We start from the raw sequence: 19241 nt of genomic DNA, 5'->3' as shown, positions 1-19241 counted from the left end.
TATCCAGTTTTGGGAAAACACCACTCATTTTGCTGTTCCTGGAATGTAAATTTATTTTATGCAGTAGCTGAGATACTCTACATAAAGGTGTCAACATCATGGTTTTGGAGGTATCTTCTGATCCTGACACTTGGTGATGCCATATTGATTAAGCGCAGTATGTGTCTGTAATCTGGGATTTAATGATCCGTTCAAAATTTTATTAAATGGCTATTGAAATTTTCCTTATTTACAGCATATTGTTAACACATGTTCTGTAACTTTTCAGAATGATGGAATGTGTCCTTGTTTTTCTTTTAGGGTATGATATTACATGGTTTTTAGATAAGTTTTACCCAACAGTGCTTTTTTTTCATGCCTTAAAGTTAGGGTCCTCGTGATGTATTTGTGTTATTTGCTTATATAAGTTTTAGCAGAAATACAGGTGGCTGCTAAGTCATCTATCTTCAGTTCATTCTTAAACTGAGATCACTTAAAAAGGCAGCTGTTTCACTGAGGTATCTTATCTCAAAAGAGTCCTTGAAAAAAGCAGGATTTTAGACTTTTTAAAAAAACATTTCTTCTACAGAGAAAATTTTTATTTAGTTTGATCAAGTTTGTTTATTCTGCTAGTTTACTTCCCTTATATTACAATTAATTTAGACCATTTTTGCACTTTAATCTAGGAAGCTTTATGTGGTATTTTGCTGATTTTGTTTTGAAGAAGTTAAAAAATGTAGTAGCAGTTCTTACCTTTGTTAAAATATATTACATCCTAAATTGACTTTGAATAAGGTGAGGTAAATATGGGTTTTAAAATTTGGTTGGGTAGATTGAAATAATGTGCTGCTTCTTCCTGCAGCTCAAGAACCTGAGATATGTATGTTTGAGTTTCTACTGGATTATTTTTAGAATCTCTTGCTCTTGTCTGTTTCTATTCTAAGCATTCTCTTGGAACCTGTTCGAGGGTAGTAGAACTCTTGTGGGGTGGAGGGTGATAGAGTGGGGATGGAACACAAGTGTAAACTGAATTCCTGGGATCTGGCAACTGGGTACTTGTTGCGCAAGCCTTCCTATTTATTACACATAGCAGCTCTGTTTCTAGAAAAAGAGGACATAGAATTTCCTCATGACAGTATATGAGTTGAAGGTGTTGATTTTTATAGTCTAGTTTCCATGCCCTAGTCATTTTCACAATTTAGTGGTGGTAACAATTTTTTTTTTCTTTTTTAAAGACATGGGTTCTCTCTGTTGCCCAGGCTGGCCTCGAATTCCTGGGGTCAAGCGATCCTCCTGCCTCAGCCTCCTGAGTAGCTGGTACTACAGGTGTGCACCACCGTGCCCGGCTTGGTGGTAACGATTTTTAAGGGTGTTGATTATTTTGTTAACTTGTGCTTTTACCTTGATTTAAGAATTCACTGTCTTCAGAAGTTTTATGTAAAACTAATATAAGAGAATTTGGTTCTTGAATTCTGCATTCTGTTTATATATTTTTTGAGCTCTGTTTTTCCAGAAGATTTTAGTTACCCCTCCCCACCCCTCTTTGTTCTGCAAAACTTCAGTTTCTTCTCTGGACATTTTGTTGCCAGAGATGAAACATTGAGACATTCTTTATGAATAGGAAATCAGCTATTCTGACATTTGTGTTAGTATGGGGGAGCCATAACTGACAGAAAACAAGCTAGTCTGAATTGGATTAATCCTGCATCTTTGCTTGCTCTGGGACCATTGTCATTATTGTTTTTAAGGTTTTTTTTTTTTTTTTTTTTTAAGGAATATGTTTGCAATTTTTAAGCCTAAGATCTTTTATAGTAACAATTTATAAATATGTAACCTAGAGTAGTAAACTTTAATTAAAAGAGAAGTGTTATTTCCAAATAATACTTTAACATAAAGTAAGCAATGTTCTTTTCATGTTTCACAAAGCAATTATTCTAGTTTAACCATGAAAATGGGACCATTATTTATAGCCTAGTTACATATTCATTATGGAATATTTAATATTAAGAATTGATTGGAATGGAGATATAAAGTCTTATTGTTTTTACTGAGAACAGTGAACTAGTAAAATTTTAATAGTTTGAAATATAACAAAGAGTTTATGGTTTTCCTCATTGACAAGTGAAGATTCATGTACATTACACCAAAATAATGTTTGGTTGTAATTTTGAGGCTGTGAAGATTAACAGTTGTTTTTTGTAAATCCAAAGTTCATTCAACTTAGGTTAAATATGTTCCTTCTGTACATGCAGATTTTCATCACCAGATGGCACTCCTATAAGGAGAGTCTCATTTTGTTAGTGTACTTAGATTATTTTCATAAATGGGGGCACTGAGGAATAAACAATTCAAAAGATGAGTGAGGGGAAGAAAAAAAAAAAGATAATTCAACCAATAGAACTGGTAACCTGGAAGTAAACTACCGATGATTTTATTTTTAAAGTTTTACCCTAGGAATACCACTCAACAAGGCAGGTTTTGATTGAATGTTTAACTTTAGTCACGTAAGGTAGAATTACAAAGTATTAGTACTGAAAGTGATTTTAGAAATAATCAAATAGATCTCTTTACATCAGCAAAGAAATATGCCTTACATTTGTATAATGCTTCATAGTTTGTTTTTGTTTTTTTTTTTTTTCTATTTTTTCAGAGACAGGGTCTTTGCTCTGCTGCCCAGGCTGGAGTGCAGTGGCATCATCATAGCTCATGGCAGCCTCTAACTCGTGGGCTCAGGTGATCTCCTGCTTCAGTTTCCTGAGTAGCTGAGGCTACAGGCAGACGTCACCATGCTGGGTTAATTTTTAAAATTTTACTTTTGTAGAGATGGGATCTTGCTATGTTGTCCAGGCTGATCTCAAACTCCTAACCTCAAGTGATCCTCCTGCCCCAGCTTCCCAAAGTGCTGGGATTACAGGTGTGAGCCACCATACCTGGCCCACGGTTTTAACAAAGTATATTTGTTCATGTGTATTTATTCATACCTGAAATCTATAAGCTCAGAGTAAGCTCTAAAAATAATGTAATCATGGCAGAGCAATTAACCTTATTCTTTATAATATAACCAAAACAATAAACCAACAAAATCTGAAAGTTGTTAAACACAAAAGTGTGTGTTGCAAAGTGTGTATTCATACTGATTGAGAGACAGATTCAAATATAATAAAAAGTTTCAGACCAACCTATTGAGCATGTAAAGTATTCTAGTTAATTGATTATTTGCTATTATAATGTAAAAGACAGTACAATAATATGTTGTGGCCTTTAACAATCAGGTTGACAGACTTATTGGAAAAATAAGTAAATAATATTAGGGCAGCTAATAAAGAAAAAAGTTAGACCTTTTTTAGCTACAATCGGTTTCAGACACATAATTTTCTTTGTGGTACCTAAATTGGTATGATGAATTATAGTCTCTTTCAATATTATGACATGCAGATCCAAATGATCTCTAGAAATGTTAGTGTAAGGTCATTTCATTAACCTGAAATGTGTAAGATTTACAAATAGAATGTTGTTACACATGGTGTGAATACTTGGTCTTAACTTGTTTATGATGTTAAGGTCAGGAGGGCAAGTCAGATAAGGAATGGATAATAGTTCAGCTAAAATATAAATTGCTTATCAGTACTGTAAAATTCAAAGGAAATGATATATAAAAAGTTAAGTAATGTAATCCTAGAAACCTGTAGACTGTTCTGGAATATTTTAAATGGATTTGGTAGAAAGTTAAGAGTTTGTCAGTATGATATAGCCTATTTGAATTATTAACTGTTATACTTTGAGGTTATTTTGCCAAGATTTAAAATGGTACAGAACCTTTGCATTTTAATTTTGTGTTTTAAAAAATTTTAATTTATTATTTTATTAAAAATTCCTTTTTTAGAGTCAGGGTCTTGCTGTAGCCTAGGCTGGAGTGCAGTGGCAGAATCATAGCTCACTGCAGCCTCAAATTCCTGGTCTCTAGTGATCCTCCCATCTCAGACTCCTGAGTATCTGGAATTATAGGCACAAGCCGCTGCTCCTGGTTACATTTTTCTTTCCTTTTTTGAGACAGGGTCTTGCTCTGTTGCCCTGTGTAGAATGCAGTGGCGTCATCATAATTCACTGCAACCTCAAACTCCTGGGCTCAAGTGATAGCCTCCCAAGTACCTGGGATTACAGGTGCGCACCACCATACCTGGCTATATTTTTCTATTTTTGGCAGAGACAGATGAGGTCTTGCTCTTGCTCAGGCTGATCTGGAATTCCTGACCTCAAGTGATCCTCCCAGAGTGTTAGGGTTACAGGTGTGAGCCACTGCACCCAGCCTCCTGGTTACATTTTAATTTTTTATGTTTGAGTATTTTATCAGGACAGATTGTTCTTTTATAAATTGATGTTTTTCAAGTATACGTTGCTTTATAATTTTATTAAATATTGAGTAGTTAGAACAGAATATTTAATCTTAGATGCTTCCAATGGTAATGTACATTTTGATTTCAGAGATTTTATAATATGAAAAAAGTGTGTGATCAATGATGTAAGATATTTATAAAATATATAAGTATAAAAAATAAAACAGAAGAACCATATACTATCACCTAGTTAACAGAAATAAGATTCATGCAGACTGACTTCTACCCTATAATGGTAAGGAAAGCAAGAAAGAAGACTAGATGTGTAAATCCACATAAAGAAATGTCACAGTTAGTGAATAGAGAGATTGGAGAGGCCAGGCAGGGTGGCTCAGGCCTATAATCCCAGCACTTTGGGAGACTGAGTGGGAGGATTCCTTGAGGCCAGGAGTTTGAGACCAGCCTGAGCAACAAAGTGAGACTTCCATCTGTACAAGAAATTTTGAAATTAGCCAGATGCGATGGTGTCCACCTGTAGTCCTAGCTACTCAGGAGGCTGAGGCAGAAGGATCGCTTGAACCTAGGATTTGGAGGTTACAATGAGCTATGATTGTGCCACTGCACTTCAGCCTGGGCAATAGAGCTAGACTCTATCTCTAAAAAAAAAAAAAAAAGAGAGACTAGAGGACCACAATCCAGGATCAACAAGATTAATTCTATTAAAGAACACATGCTAATCTTATCCTTCTCTTAAAAAGTGCCTTCTGAAATCAATCCTGGGTAAATGTGATTAACCGAGTAGAAAAAGGGAAAAAATATAACTTAAGGGTTGTACGGAGCTGCTTCTGTGGCCAAAAAATATGGACAGGAGTAGATAATTACAAATAGAATTAAGTCAACTGGCATATTTCAATATCTTAATTTGTAGAAGAGAGGGGTATTCTTAGCAAAGCTAAGTACACTTTTAATATTTAAGATGGCAAAATCATTATATTAGCAGCAATTGCCATTGTGTTATCAGACCTTAGGAACCAATTTAATTCCAGATTGTCACATATGGGCAAGATGGGTATTAATATATATATTTTATAGGTGAAGAAATAAACCCATCACATAGACCCATGGCTACTAAGTAAGAGCACTATGATACGAATCCAGGTCCATCTTCTCACCCAAGTTTGGATTCTTTCCAGTGTTTCACATGTTCTAGCTCATTAATAGGTCCTCTTATTGTGGACCCAGGACATTCAGAAATTAATGTGCCTGGTGGCTGCACAACAACGTGAATGTCTTAATGTCACTGAACTGTGTACTTGTATAAAATGGTTAAGGTAAATTTTATGTTATTATCTTACCACAATTATAAAAAATCAACATACATGACAATTTTATTCACAATTTCTAACAAATAATTAAAGAACAAGTAATTCTCAGTGTTTTGATACTACTCTATAATATTAGAGAGGCAAAGCATAGGAGTGAATATTTATATATGAGGAAATAGCCTTGATATTTAAACTTGATAAGAACAGCATGACGAACAGTAATTAATTATAAGCCAGATTCACAGAAACAAGTGTAAAATTCCTGAGTTTGAATCCAACATAAAGAAGAAATTACATTATAACTATCTAGTCTGTTCCAGGAATAAGGTTAGTTTAACATTGAAAAATTATTTTTTTTTTTTTTTTTTTTTTTTTGTTGAGACAGAGTCTCACTTTGTTGCCCAGGCTAGAGTGAGTGCCGTGGCGTCAGCTTAGCTCACAGCAACCTCAAACTCCTGGGCTTAAGCGATCCTACTGCCTCAGCCTCCCGAGTAGCTGGGACTACAGGCATGCGCCACTATGCCCGGCTAATTTTTTCTATATAGATTTTTAGGTGTCCATATAATGTCTTTCTATTTTTAGTAGAGACGGGGTCTCGCTCAGGCTGGTCTCGAACTCCTGACCTTGAGCAATCCACCCGCCTCGGCCTCCCAGAGTGCTAGGATTACAGGCGTGAGCCACCGCGCCCGGCCTCATTGAAAAATTATTTAATAAAATCACCCAATTTATAGAATGAAGGAAAAAATATATGATCATACAACCATCTCAGTAGATAAAAGGCTTTGATAAAACTCAACATTCCCTCAAAAATTCTTAGAAAACAAGAATATTTCTTTGATTTGATAAAAGGGTGTCTACATAACATTACAGCAAAAACCATAGTGAATAATCAAATGTTAAATGGACTCTTTTAGGGTGACAAAAACAACAAAAAACAAGAGTTGCTGCCATGATCACTTCTATTCAAACACTGAATTTGAGTGTCCTAGCTACTACGCTATGGCAAGGAAAAGGACACATGTAAGGAATAGAAAAAATAATACTTTTAAAAGATCACACTTCTAATGTACACACAAAAACCCTAAGGAATTTTTAGATAAATCATTAAAGCTAATAAATTTAGCAAAACTTCTACATATTAAAATTAGTGTACTTATATATATAGAAAAAATTAGCCGGGCATGGTAGTGCATGCCTGTAGTCCCAGCTACTCGGGAGGCTGAGACAGGGGGATCCTTTGAGCCCAGGAGTTTGAGGTTGCTGTGAGCTAGGTTGACGCCACGGCACTCACTCTAGCCCGGGCAACAGAGTGAGACTCTGTCTCAAAAAAAAAAAAAACAAAACAAAATAAAATTAGTGTACAAAAATAAAGTATGCCTATATGGCAGCTTACAGGAAAAAATACAATTTCTAAAGGAATTTTCTATTTGTTTTTGCGTTAAAATGGCAGTGTTGAGTAGTTACAACAGGCAAAGCAGAAATTATTTACTGCCTGGCTCTGGGGAAAGTCTGCCAACTCCTCATTCTAAAGACTCGCTCAAAGTGATAATTCTCCCACAAATTTAACTACAGATTGAAATTAATTGTTATAAAACTTCTAGCAAGGTTTTATTGTCTCAAACCTGACAAACTGATTCTAAAATTTGTATGGGGGAGCAAGCAGTCAAGAACAGCCAAGATATTTCTTTCAAAACAGAAAAAGAGGCCAGGCGAGGTGGCTCACACCTGTAATCCTAGCACTCTGGGAGGCCGAGGTGGGAGGATCGCTCAAGGTCAGGAGTTCGAGACCAGCCTGAGCAAGAGCGAGACCCCGTCTCTACTAAAAAAAAAAAAAATATAGGGCCGGGTGCGGTGGCTCACGCCTGGAATCCTAGCACTCTGGGAGGCCGAGGCGGGTGGATCGCTCAAGGTCAGGAGTTCGAGACCAGCCTGAGCAAGAGTGAGACCCCGTCTCTACTAAAAATAGAAAGAAATTATATGGACAACTAAAATATATATATACAAAAAATTAGCCGGGCATGGTGGTGCATGCCTGTAGTCCCAGCTACTCGGGAGGCTGAGGCAGTAGGATCCCTTAAGTCCAGGAGTTTGAGGTTGCTGTGAGCTAGGCTGATGCCACGGCACTCACTTTAGCCTGGGCAACAAAGCGAGACTCTGTCTCAAAAAAAAAAAAAAAAATATAGAAAGAAATTAGCTGAACAACTAAAAATATATATATAAAAAATTAGCCAGGCCTGGTGGCGCATGCCTGTAGTCCCAGCTACTCGGGAGGCTGAGGCAGAAGGATCGCTTAAGCCCAGGAGTTTGAGGTTGCTGTGAGCTAGGCTGATGCCACAGCATTCTAGGCAGGGCAAAAGAGTGAGACTCTGTCTCCAAAAAAAAAAAATAAATAAAAACAGAAAAAGGCGGGTGCAGGAGCTGATGCCTGTAGTCCCAGCACTTTGGAAGGCTGAGATGGGAGGATTGCTTGAGGCCAGGATTTTGAGACCATCCTTGGCAACATAACTAGACTCCCTTTCTACAAAAATAAATAGGTTAATTAAAAAGAAAAAAGGCAGAGGAATTAACTACTTTCCAGGTTATCAAAGATTATTCTGCTATAATAATTACAACAGTATAGTATGGAATCACAGTACAGAATAGGAAGCCTGGAAATAGACCTGTGCACATTCAGGTATGATTTCTAGCAGAGGTGTGCATTCAGTGAGGAAATAACAACTTTTAAATAAGTGGGGTTGAAAGAACAGGTTGTCTATGTATTTCTAAAAAATTTTAAATTAGATCCTATATTAAAAAGTCAATTTATAGTTATATTTATAGGTATTTTAACAATACACAAAAATCAAAAATTTAAAAATTCCAGTAGACATTGTAGGGCAAAATAGAAATTTTTACCTCATAACAGTGGTTTCCTTAAACCTGTTAAAAGGTGCAAAAAATTGCAAGCATTAATAAATAACTTTGAAATTAAAAATATCTGTTCAGGCCGGGCGCGGTGGCTCACGCCTGTAATCCTAGCACTCTGGGAGGCCGAGGCGGGTGGATCGCTCGAGGTCAGGAGTTCGAGACCAGCCTGAGCAAGAGTGAGACCCCGTCTCTACTAAAAATAGAAAGAAATTATATGGACAACTAAAATATATACATACAAAAAAAAAAATTAGCCGGGCATGGTGGTGCATGCCTGTAGTCCCAGCTACTCGGGAGGCTGAGGCAGGAGGATTGCTTGAGCCCAGGAGTTTGAGGTTGCTGTGAGCTAGGCTGAATCACGGCACTCACTCTAGCCCGGGCAACAGAGTGAGACTCTGTCTCAAAAAAAAAAAAAATAAAATAAAAAAAATAAAATTATAAAAAAAAAAAATCTGTTCATAAAAAGACAGCTTGCCCTGTGAAAATATAAGCCACAAACTAGAAAGAACTTTACATATATTTGACGAGAACTGTTGTTTAGATTATATAAAGAAATACTATGAATCAAGAAGAAACAGAAAATTACCCACTAGAAAAATAGGAATTTATTATAACTTCATAGTAGGAAAGCAAAAGAGCCCATTAATATATTAAAAAATGCTTTTCCTTATTAGGAATTAGAAAATATAAATTTTAACCACAATGAGACACCAATCCAAAACCCCCAGGATTAGCAAGTATGACAGTACTTGCAAAGTATTGGTGATGTTGTGAAATACTGTCATGTGTTCCTTAATGGTGGAGATATGTTCTGAAAAATGTGTCATTTGGGGATTTTTTCACTGTGTGAACATCATAGAGTATACATACACAAACCTAGATGGTATAGCCTGCTACACACCTAGGTTATATGGTATTGCAATGGTAAAGTATTGCTCCTAGGCTGTGAACCTATGCAGCATGTTACTATATGGAATACTGTAGGCAGTTATATCACAATTATATGTATGTCTAAATATATCTAAACGCAGTAAAGGTACATTAAAAGCATAAAAGATAAAAAGTGGTACATTTGTATAGGGCATTTAACCAAGAATGGAGAGTGCAGGACTAGAAGTTGCTCTAGGTGAGTCAGTGAGTGAATGATGAGTGAATGTGAAGCCCTAGGAAATTACGCTAGTGTAGAGTATATAAACACTGTACACTGAAACTTTTTGACTCTTTTGCAATAATACTTAAAACACAAAGATGTATAGCCATACAAAAATGATTTCTTTCTTTATTTTTGAGACAGGGTCTTGCTTTGTTGCCCAGACCTGGAGTACAGTGACATCATTATAGCTCATTGCAGCCTCCAGCTCCTGGGCTCAAGTGATCCTTCTGCCTCAACCTCCCGAATAGCTGGGAGTATGGGACATGTCACCATGCCTGGCTAATTTTTGTATTTTTTGTGGAGATGCAGTCTTGCTATGTTGCCAAGGCTGGTCTTGAACTCCTGACCTCAAGTGGGAGGCCTTGGCCTCCCAAAGTGCTAGGATTACAGGCCTGAGCCACTGCAGCCAGCAGTTTCTTTCTCTAGCTCTTTTTTTTTTTTTTTAATTTCATCTTATTATTATGGGGGATACAGAATTTCAGGTTACATACGTTGCCCATGTACCGCCTGTACCCCCAAGTCAAAGCTCCAGGCGTAGATCTTTATTCTACACACCTTTTTCTATTTTTAAGATTTTTAGGCCGGGCGCAGTGGTCTGTCTCAAAAAAAAAAAAAAAAGATTTTTAGCTTTTTTTTTTTTTTTTTTTTTTTTGAGACAGAGTCTCACTCTGTTGCCTGGGCTGGAGTGCCGTGGTGTCAGCCTAGCTCACAGCAACCTCAAACTCCTGGGCTCAAGCAATCCTCCTGCCTCAGCCTCCCGAGTAGCTGGGCCTACAGGCATGCGCCACCATGCCTGGCTAATTTTTTCTATTTATATTTTTAGTTGTCCATATAATTTCTTTCTATTTTTAGTAGAGACAGGGTCTCACTCTTGCTCAGGCTGGTCTCGAACTCCTGAGCTCAAACCATCCACCTGCCTCGGCCTCCCAGAGTGCTAGGATTACAAGCGTGAGCCACTGCACCTGGCCAGCTTTTTTTTTCCTTATTAAAGTTTTTTGTTAAAAACTAAGACACAAACACATACTAACCTAGGCCTACACAAGGTTAGGATCATCAGTATCACTGTCTTCTGCCTCTATATACCACTGGAATGTCTTCAGGGGCAATAATGTGTAGGTTGCTGTCATCTCCTATGGTAGCAATACCTTTTTCTGGAAGACCTCCTGAAACATCTGCCTGAAGGAGCTGTTTTACAGTTAACTTTTTTTTGTAAGTGGAAGAAGTACACTTTAACAATGAAAAGTGTATAGTAAATACATAAATTAGTAGTATTTATTGTTATTATGTATGGTACAAAATTGTGGGTGCTATACTTTGTGTATCTAAATGTCCATATATAGTAGTGCTGATGTTCCAAAGTCTGTGCTATGCTTTTTTTCTTTTTTTAAGAGTCAGACTCTCACTCTTGCCCACGCTGGAGTGCAGTGGCACAATCACAGCTCACTGCAGCCTTGAACTCCTGGGCTTAGGCGATCCTCCCACCACAGCCTCCTGAGTAGCTAGGACTTAACAGGCCTGTACCACCATGCCTGGGTAACTGTTAATTTTTGTAGAGACTGGTCTGTACATTGCCCGGGAAGGTCTCAAACGCCTGGTTTCAAGTGCTCCTCCTGCCTCAGCCCCGCTGTGTGCTGGGATTACAGGCATGGGCCACTGCACCTGACCACTTGTACTCATTTTTGGTCATGTTCCTCTCATATTCACATAGTAACTGTTTCATACGTTTGCCATTTTCTTACATTAACACCCTGCCCCCCACTCAACTCATTTAGTACTCATTCTGTGCAGATGTTTTTATGTATTTTACTGAAAAAGTAAAGATTTGAGATAGCAAATTTTGTTGACTTGTCTCTCCTGATATAAAAATTGAGCTACAGTCCTTTTCTTTATTCTGCTGGGCTTGAAAGAGGGATCTCTTTTCTTTCTTTTGTTTAGTAAATGTATACTAAGTTAAGCACATATCCTGTGTTAGGACCTGGAAGAACAAAGGTTACACAGGATAGATATAATTGCTGTCGTCCTGGGGCTTATAAGGTATTATTAGACTGGGCTCATCTTTGCAAAATTCTACATTGATGCTCTGCATCCTGTTCTAGCTACTGTCTCTTGGAAATGCAGTTTGCATTTTCTTTTCCTCCCTCACCTTGGCTTTTTCACTGTACCAAAATCATAAGTGTGTAGGGGTCACCAGTTTCCTCCTGGTTGCAGAATTCCAATGAATATTTGATTCAGGCCATAATATAAAATTCTTAAAAATATAATAAAAAAGGCTTCCGTGTTATTTTAAATGTTCATGTTCAGCATTGCAATTTTTCTGAGTACGTGACTGATAATAAAAGGGAGATAAAGTTTTGGTGGCCTGTAAATTAGTGTGTCCCTAGCCAGAGGTCTTGTGCTTTGGAGGCCTGCATTGCCACTAGCTGAGTGCTATGTGGCTTGTTTCCGGTAATCAATTGTTCTGTCTTCTGGCCTGGGCACTGCCACTCTTTTGCTAGTTTAGGATTATGAAGGTAATAGTTATTTCATAATTTAGTACCTAATTTGATTTGTAGGATTTATACCCTAGGAAGTAAGCAGATTAGGACTCATTATGTTATGTGTTACCAGACTATGCAGAACCTTTCTGAGATTTAATTTTGGATAGTAGGCCCTATTCTATAGAATGGCAGTTGAGGGTTACAGGGAGTAATGTATAGAAAACATTTATCTTAGTGCTTAACTAACATGGTAAATTTAAATTTAAAAAATTAAAAAAACCTGCTTCTGTATGTACACAGAAATCCCATCCCGTACGCTATTCTGACTTATTCCTGAATCGCACTCTCTAGAGGCAGTTAGATTCAATTTTTCAGTGTTTCTTCTATTTATGTTCATGTTCCTAAATAACATGTTCATACTATAGTTTCTTTTTTACCCCCTATTTTATATTTATACTTCTCTTTTGTCCTCGTGGTTTCGTTATGTCATAATTTTTGGTTAGATAAGTATTCACTGTTTGTATTATTATAATATAATCATATAAATGTTATTCATAGCTTAGCCATGAATAGATATATTTTTGCCTTTTTATAGACTTAACAGTTGTCTTTCAGTTGCTTAGATTTCCACGTACCCATCACTGATACTTTATTTCATATGTGTGCATTAACCTCTTTGGGTGGTCAAAAACTTTATCCTCAGCTTTTCCTTGGAGGCATCTTTTTAGTAGCCCTCCTTTGACCTCCACCAATTAGATTTGGTTTCTCTATAGGCCTCTGGCACAGCTATCATCTCCCCTCCCCCACCCACCAGCCTTGAGCTACTTGGCTCAGGCAATCTTCCCGCCCGAGCCTCCTAAGTAACTAGGACTACAGGGACATGTTACCATGCTGGCTAATTTTTTAATCTTTTTGTAGAGGTGAGTCTCACTGTGTTGTCCAGAATGGTCTTTAACTCCTCCTAGCCTCAAGAAATCATCCCAACTCAGCCTCCCAAAAGTTCTGGGATTCCAGGTGTCAGCCACCATGCTCAGCCCCACAGCTTATTATATCATCTTGATCTCTCTTCATCATCATTTGGGGGAATTCCTTTTCTATCGTGTTGGATCTCTTTGTTATCCCCCAGTCCCTGTCAATCACTGATCTGTTTTCCATCTTTGTAGTTTTATATTTTCCAGAATGTCATAAACAGCATTTTTTTTTTTTTTTTTTTTTTTTAGACAGAGTCTTGCTCTGTTGCCCAGGCCAGTGGCTTCACCACAACTCGCTGCAACCTCAAACTCCTGGGCTCGAGCAATCCTTCTGCCTCAGCCTCCCGAGTAGCTGGGACTACAAGCATCTGCCACCATGCCCGGCTAATATTTTCTATACATTTTTAGTTGTCCAGCCAATTTCTTTCTATTTTTAGTAGAGACGGGGGTCTCACCCTTGCTCAGGCTGGTCTCGAACTCGTGACTTTGAGCGATCCACCCACCTCGGCCTCCCAGAGTGCTAGGGTAGGATTACAGGCATGAGCCACAGCGCCTGGCCAATAATCATGTTTTGATTACATATTTAGTTATATACATGGTATTTGGTAGGCATTCAATAAATATTTGTTAAATAGTTGAAAGAAAATTATATGTACAATTATTTTTGTCTCCTTGGAAGATTTGTTGTTTCCTGGTAGTTTTTGCTTTTAGATATAGCTTGTTTCTTGATACCACATTTTAAATTGGGTTATTGCCAGGAAAAATCCTTGCTGTACATAATGTTGTCTTTGGGTTCAAATACCAACTGTAGGTGGGAAGAGGCAGTTAGAACTACATGTAGCAGTAACTACATACAGTGATAAAATGGTTGCGGGGTAAAATCGATGGTACTTGAGATTTTTGTTTAGAATTGCTAAGATCATAAACCATAGATTTATTAGATGCTTTAGTAAAATTGATTTAAGAACTCCCAGCAGGCCAAGTATGGTGGCTCATGCTTGTAATCCCAGCATATTGGGAGGCCAAAGTGGGAGGATTGCTTGAGTCCAGAAGTTTGAGACCAGCTTGGGCAGCATAGTGAGACCTTGTCTCTACAGAAAATTTTTTAAAAGCTAGCCAGATGTGGTGGCATGAGCCTGTAGTCCCAGCTACTCAGGAGTTCAAGTTGGGAGGATCGATCACTTGAGCCCAGGAGTTCAAGGCTGCAGTGAGCTACGATGGCCCTACTGCACTCTAGTCTGGGCAACAGAGCGAGAGCCTGTTTCTAAAGAAGAAAAAAAAAAGCTATCAGCAAAATTTAAAATCCTAAGGGGCTGCTTCTTGAGAATTTGTATTCCAGAGAGCTTTTTTGTCTTTTATCTCATGTGTCCTCCTTTCCCCTGAATTATGTATAATGCTTGCCTTATACTATGATTTGGAGGTTTTGCTTACCATCCCTACTTTCTTGCAGATTTTCTATTTTGTACATACGTTATTTTGTATATGCTGTACATGATGACTTCAGTGAGCAGTGACCGTTGCCGAGGTGCTCGGGAAAAAACACAGATTTCTGGAACACAAGCAATACAACCACAGAAACCAGTCGTACAGGTAAGTTTTTGTGTAACTCTTGTTTGTGTTGTTTAGAATTAAGGAAATCAAGGGGAAGGACACATGATTTAAGGTTGTTCTTTGCAGGAAACCTCAAGGTTTTGGACCTTTTGTTTAAAAAGTAGGTAGTTATGAAAGAGGGAAGAAATAATATTGATTCAGGTACAGTTGGATATTGTTCCATGAGAACTGTTTAATCCTGAACTTTTTCAAGCTACCTGTTAGCGTCTAAGTCATCTCCTTTTCTTACTATTAATTTAGGTGTGTCCCTAGAATATAATATGAAAATCCAAAGTATAGTCTGAAATAGTGAAGTATCTGAATTATCAGAGACTTTAAAAAGCTGCCTTTCAGGCACACGGAAGAGTGCTTTAATCTTGGAATAACTTGTAATTATCAAGATCCATTTATATAAAGTTTTTAATGTTAAATATCCCCCCTCAGTTTGTTTATATTATTATTTTAAATGAAGTGAGATAATTCAAGTAAAGTGCTAAGCACAGTACCTGGTGCAACATTAAGCATTCTATGTGGCGTGCGTGCGTGCGTGTGTGTGTGTGTGTGTGTGTGTGTGTATATTAAAAAAAATTTTTTTCTTATGACCCAAAGATCTGGCCTTTTTTTATATTTTTTATTTTTTTTCTTATTATGACCCAAACATCTTATTGACTGGATGAGCAAACTGTTTTTCAGAGGTAATGCGCAAGTAGGTAAATAAACTGTACCCAGTCCATCATAATTTCAGATTGATGATTTGACTATACTTTCATAGTTAATTCCAAGTGCTTTTTATAATCATTCGTACCCAAGTGCTCTGTTGATGTTAAAGGGACACAGTAAGTACACTCTATTTAATTTTTGCATTAAAGTCTTCATTGTAAGGTTAGCCTTGTATTTTGCCAATATTAACCAACAGACATGTCCGCTATTCCATGCTTACTCCTAAATATGCTGACCCTGATAGCCATTTATTCACAAACTGATCAAGAAAAATTGTCTGGTGTTGGGAAATTTGGACTTTTTGGACCAGGCCGTCCTTTTATGTCTGAATTTTTTTTTTTTTTTTTTTTTTTTTTTTGAGAGAGTCTCACTCTGTTGCCCGGGCTAGAGTGCCATGGGGTCATGATAGCTCACTGCAGCCTCAAACTCCTGGGCTCAAGCGATCCTCCTACTTCAGCCTCCTGAGTAGCTGGGACTACAGGTGTGCATCAGCATGCCTGGGTAATTTTTTTAATTAAAAAATTTTGGCCGGGTGTGGTGGCTCACACCTGTAATCCTAGCACTCTGGGAGGCCGAGACGGGTGGATCGCTCGAGGTCAGGAGTTCAAGACCAGCCTGAGCAAGAGTGAGACCCCGTCTCTATTAAAAATAGAAAGAAATTACATGGACAACTAAAATATATATATACAAAAAATTAGCCGGGCATGGTGGCGCATGCCTGTAGTCCCAGCTACTCGGGAGGCTGAGGCAGTAGGATCGCTTAAGCCCAGGAGTTTGAGGTTGCTGTGAGCTAGACTGATGCCACGGCACTCACTCTAGCCCGGGCAACAGAGTGAGACTCTGTCTCAAAAAAAAAAATAAATAAAAATTTTTTTTGGTAGAGACAGTTTCACTATGTTGCTCAGGCTTGAACCTCCAATTTTTTAAAAAAATATACTTTGAGACTTAGAGAAAAGTTTCAAGAGCAGTATGAATAATTACTGAATACCCTTCTTATAGATGCCCCAGATGTTAACATTTCTACCACATTTACTTTATCCTTTTTTCTGTCCATTTCACACTGTTTATCCCCCTGAAGTTTTTGAGAATAAGTTGCAGATAAGGTGCTTCCTAAATTTTTCATTGTTTATTTAAAAAACAATCACCTTCTTTTACTTAATCACAGTACAATTATCAAAAGTCTGAAAATTAACTCATTATCTGACCTACAGACCTTATTTATATTTTCCCAATTATCCCAATAATGCCCTTTAGCTAATTGCTTTAATTTTTTTTTTTTTTTTTTTTTGCTTTTTAGCTAACTGAATTCTTCCTTCCTTCCTTCCTCCCTCCCTCCCTCTTTTCTTTCCTGTATGTCTCACTCTGTTGCCTGGGCTAGAGTGTCGTGGCATCACCCTAGCTCACGGCAACCTCAAACTCCTGGGCAATCCACCCGCCTCGGCCTCTCAGAGTACTGGGATTACAGGCGTGAGCCACCGCGCCCAATCCCCTAACTGAATTCTTGATCGTACATTGTATTCAAGTGTAAATTCTCTTTAGTCACTTTTAATGTGGAACTATTCATCAATTTCATGACATTGACACATTTGAAGAATACAGGCCAGTTCTTTTGTACAATGTCTCCCAATTTGGGTTTGTTTGGTATTTCCTTGTGATTAGAATTGGGTTATGCATTTTTGGGAGCAATTCCATAGAAGTGATAATCTGTTCATAATGTATCATAACATGATGTGTAGGATGTAAGTTTGTCCTGTATACTAGTGATCAGTTTTATCACTTGATTAAAGTGGTATATCTCTAGTATCTTGGAGATACAAACTCCAATTTTTTAAAATATAAAATGGAGTATTATATTTACTTTGTAGGATGTTTGTAAGGAGTTAGAAATTAAATGAGGTTGTGATCAGGAAATGGTAACCTTTACTCTTACATAAATTACAATTATGTGATTGTAGCATTATTTGAAAGTTACGATATAAAATGTCATGGAAAACACATGGTTTCTGACCAACTGAAAAATATGCAAAATTATAGCAAAACTGTTGAACATTGAAGAAAAAAGGCTACTGGCCTAAAGTATATCACATACTAGACTATGTTAATAATGTATATCGTTGGTGGAGCATAAGAATAATTTTTAAAAACCCTACTTCATTTTCCAAATTTTTCTGGATGACAGATTCAATAAAAAACATTTGGCTTTATTAGAAATGTTGTCAGCACATTTTCCACTGTGAAAACAGCTTAGCTCATTATAAGCCTTGTGAATGGATGAGAGATACAGAGGAAGAGCTTTGGTAATGGTTCCTTTCTTGGCAAGATATTTTTCAACTTGAGAGTTGGCCTGGTGAATGTCACTAATGTTTATCATCGGGGCCGGTGCACTAATCTTGTTTAATGTAGAGTTTACCGGTTGATCCTGCTTTTTCCTTTTTTCCCAAGCTGAACAGACCTTTTCATTTCTTAGAGCTCAGCCTGGTAACTTCTTTATTATACTCTGATTTATGTTGGGGCTTTGCTTATCAAATATGTATTGAATTGTGTATCAAATAAAGTAATTTTCTTGTTGACTAAGATAGGGTATTTTACAAAGGTAAAAAATACTTATTTAAAGTCCTGATTAAAAACCTTTATATTTCATAAATATGCTAGTGTTATATCACTGAAGAGAAATGGAAAGAGTATATGAGTCATGGTACTTAGACTGAAAAAGCTAAGTCTTAGAATAAATCGATAATTGATATTTATCTTATATATTACCATATTAATTAATAGTGACTTTATAGTTAGAAATGTATGGGTGAAGCAGTATCACAGTGAAAATATATAAACACATATAAGCCCCAGACTGTCCCTTATAGCAAAATGCTTTTATTGATTGATTGATTGGAGACCAGGTTTCACTCTGTTGTATTTGTAGAGCCGGGTGTCTTGGTATGTTGCTCAGCCTGGTTTTGAACTCCTGGCCTCAATCTTCAAACAATCTTCCCACCTGTGCTTCACAAAGTGCTGGGCTTACAGGCATGAACCACCACGCCCTCGCCACACCTGGCCAAAAGGCTATTATTAATAACTATTCTGCTTACATACTTTAATGAGTTTCTGTCTAGTGATTGCTTTTTTTTTTTTTTTTTTTTTTTGGTTAATATTTTAATAGGGTAAGAGAGAGTTTCTTTGTTTTTGTAAATTGTATACATTTACAATGCAGGGACAATTCTCAGGCAGTTTTCAAATTTAAATATTGCTGCCTTTAAGCCATCATTTTTTGCTGTTTTCCTCCCTGCCCCATTACTTACTCATACTTTTTTTCCCAGAAAGATTTCTGCCAGAGTCCCTGGCTTTGATCTATCTTGTCCTGTGTCACGTTTCTACATGAGGTGTTTTCTGTCTGAAATGTCGTGAATCAAGGACATTCTTGTAGTCCTTGTAATACTTAAGCTGTGAGTGAATGAGTGCTCAATTTCACTTTCTTGGATTTTTTTGGGGGGGAGTTGGTGGACAGAGTCTTGCTCTTTCACTGGGCTAGAGTGCTGTGGCATCAGCCTAGCTCACGTAACCTCAAATTCCTGGACTCAAGCAATCCTCCTGCCCCAGCCTCCTGGGTAGCTGGGACTACAGGCATGCGCCACCACGCCTGGCTAATTTCTTCTATTTTTAGTTGTCTGGCTAATTTCCTTTTATTTTTAGTAGAGACGGGGTCTTGCTCTTTTGTTCAGGCTGGTCTCCAATTCCTAAGCGCAAAAGCGATCCTCCTGCCTCATGGCCTCCCAGAGTGCTAGAATTAC

General features: G+C 37.5%; 1 protein-coding gene across 1 annotated transcript in view; it reads left to right on the top strand.

Moving 5' to 3' along the window:
* Positions 1 to 19241, top strand: part of UBAP2 (ubiquitin associated protein 2) — a 91919-nt gene that overhangs the window by 10516 nt on the left and 62162 nt on the right. Inside the window, exon 2 of the mRNA XM_069476519.1 lies at positions 14597 to 14736. Within this exon, the coding sequence (XP_069332620.1) occupies positions 14629 to 14736 (108 nt within the window). The 5' untranslated portion in view covers positions 14597 to 14628. The remainder of the gene's footprint in view (positions 1 to 14596; positions 14737 to 19241) is intronic.

This window comes from Eulemur rufifrons, chromosome 7 (genome assembly GCF_041146395.1).
Source record: "Eulemur rufifrons isolate Redbay chromosome 7, OSU_ERuf_1, whole genome shotgun sequence".
NCBI classification, from domain to species: Eukaryota; Metazoa; Chordata; class Mammalia; order Primates; family Lemuridae; genus Eulemur; species Eulemur rufifrons.
The sequence above is the reverse complement of the archived record's forward strand: the minus strand, read 5'-3'. Positions and strand labels throughout refer to the sequence as shown.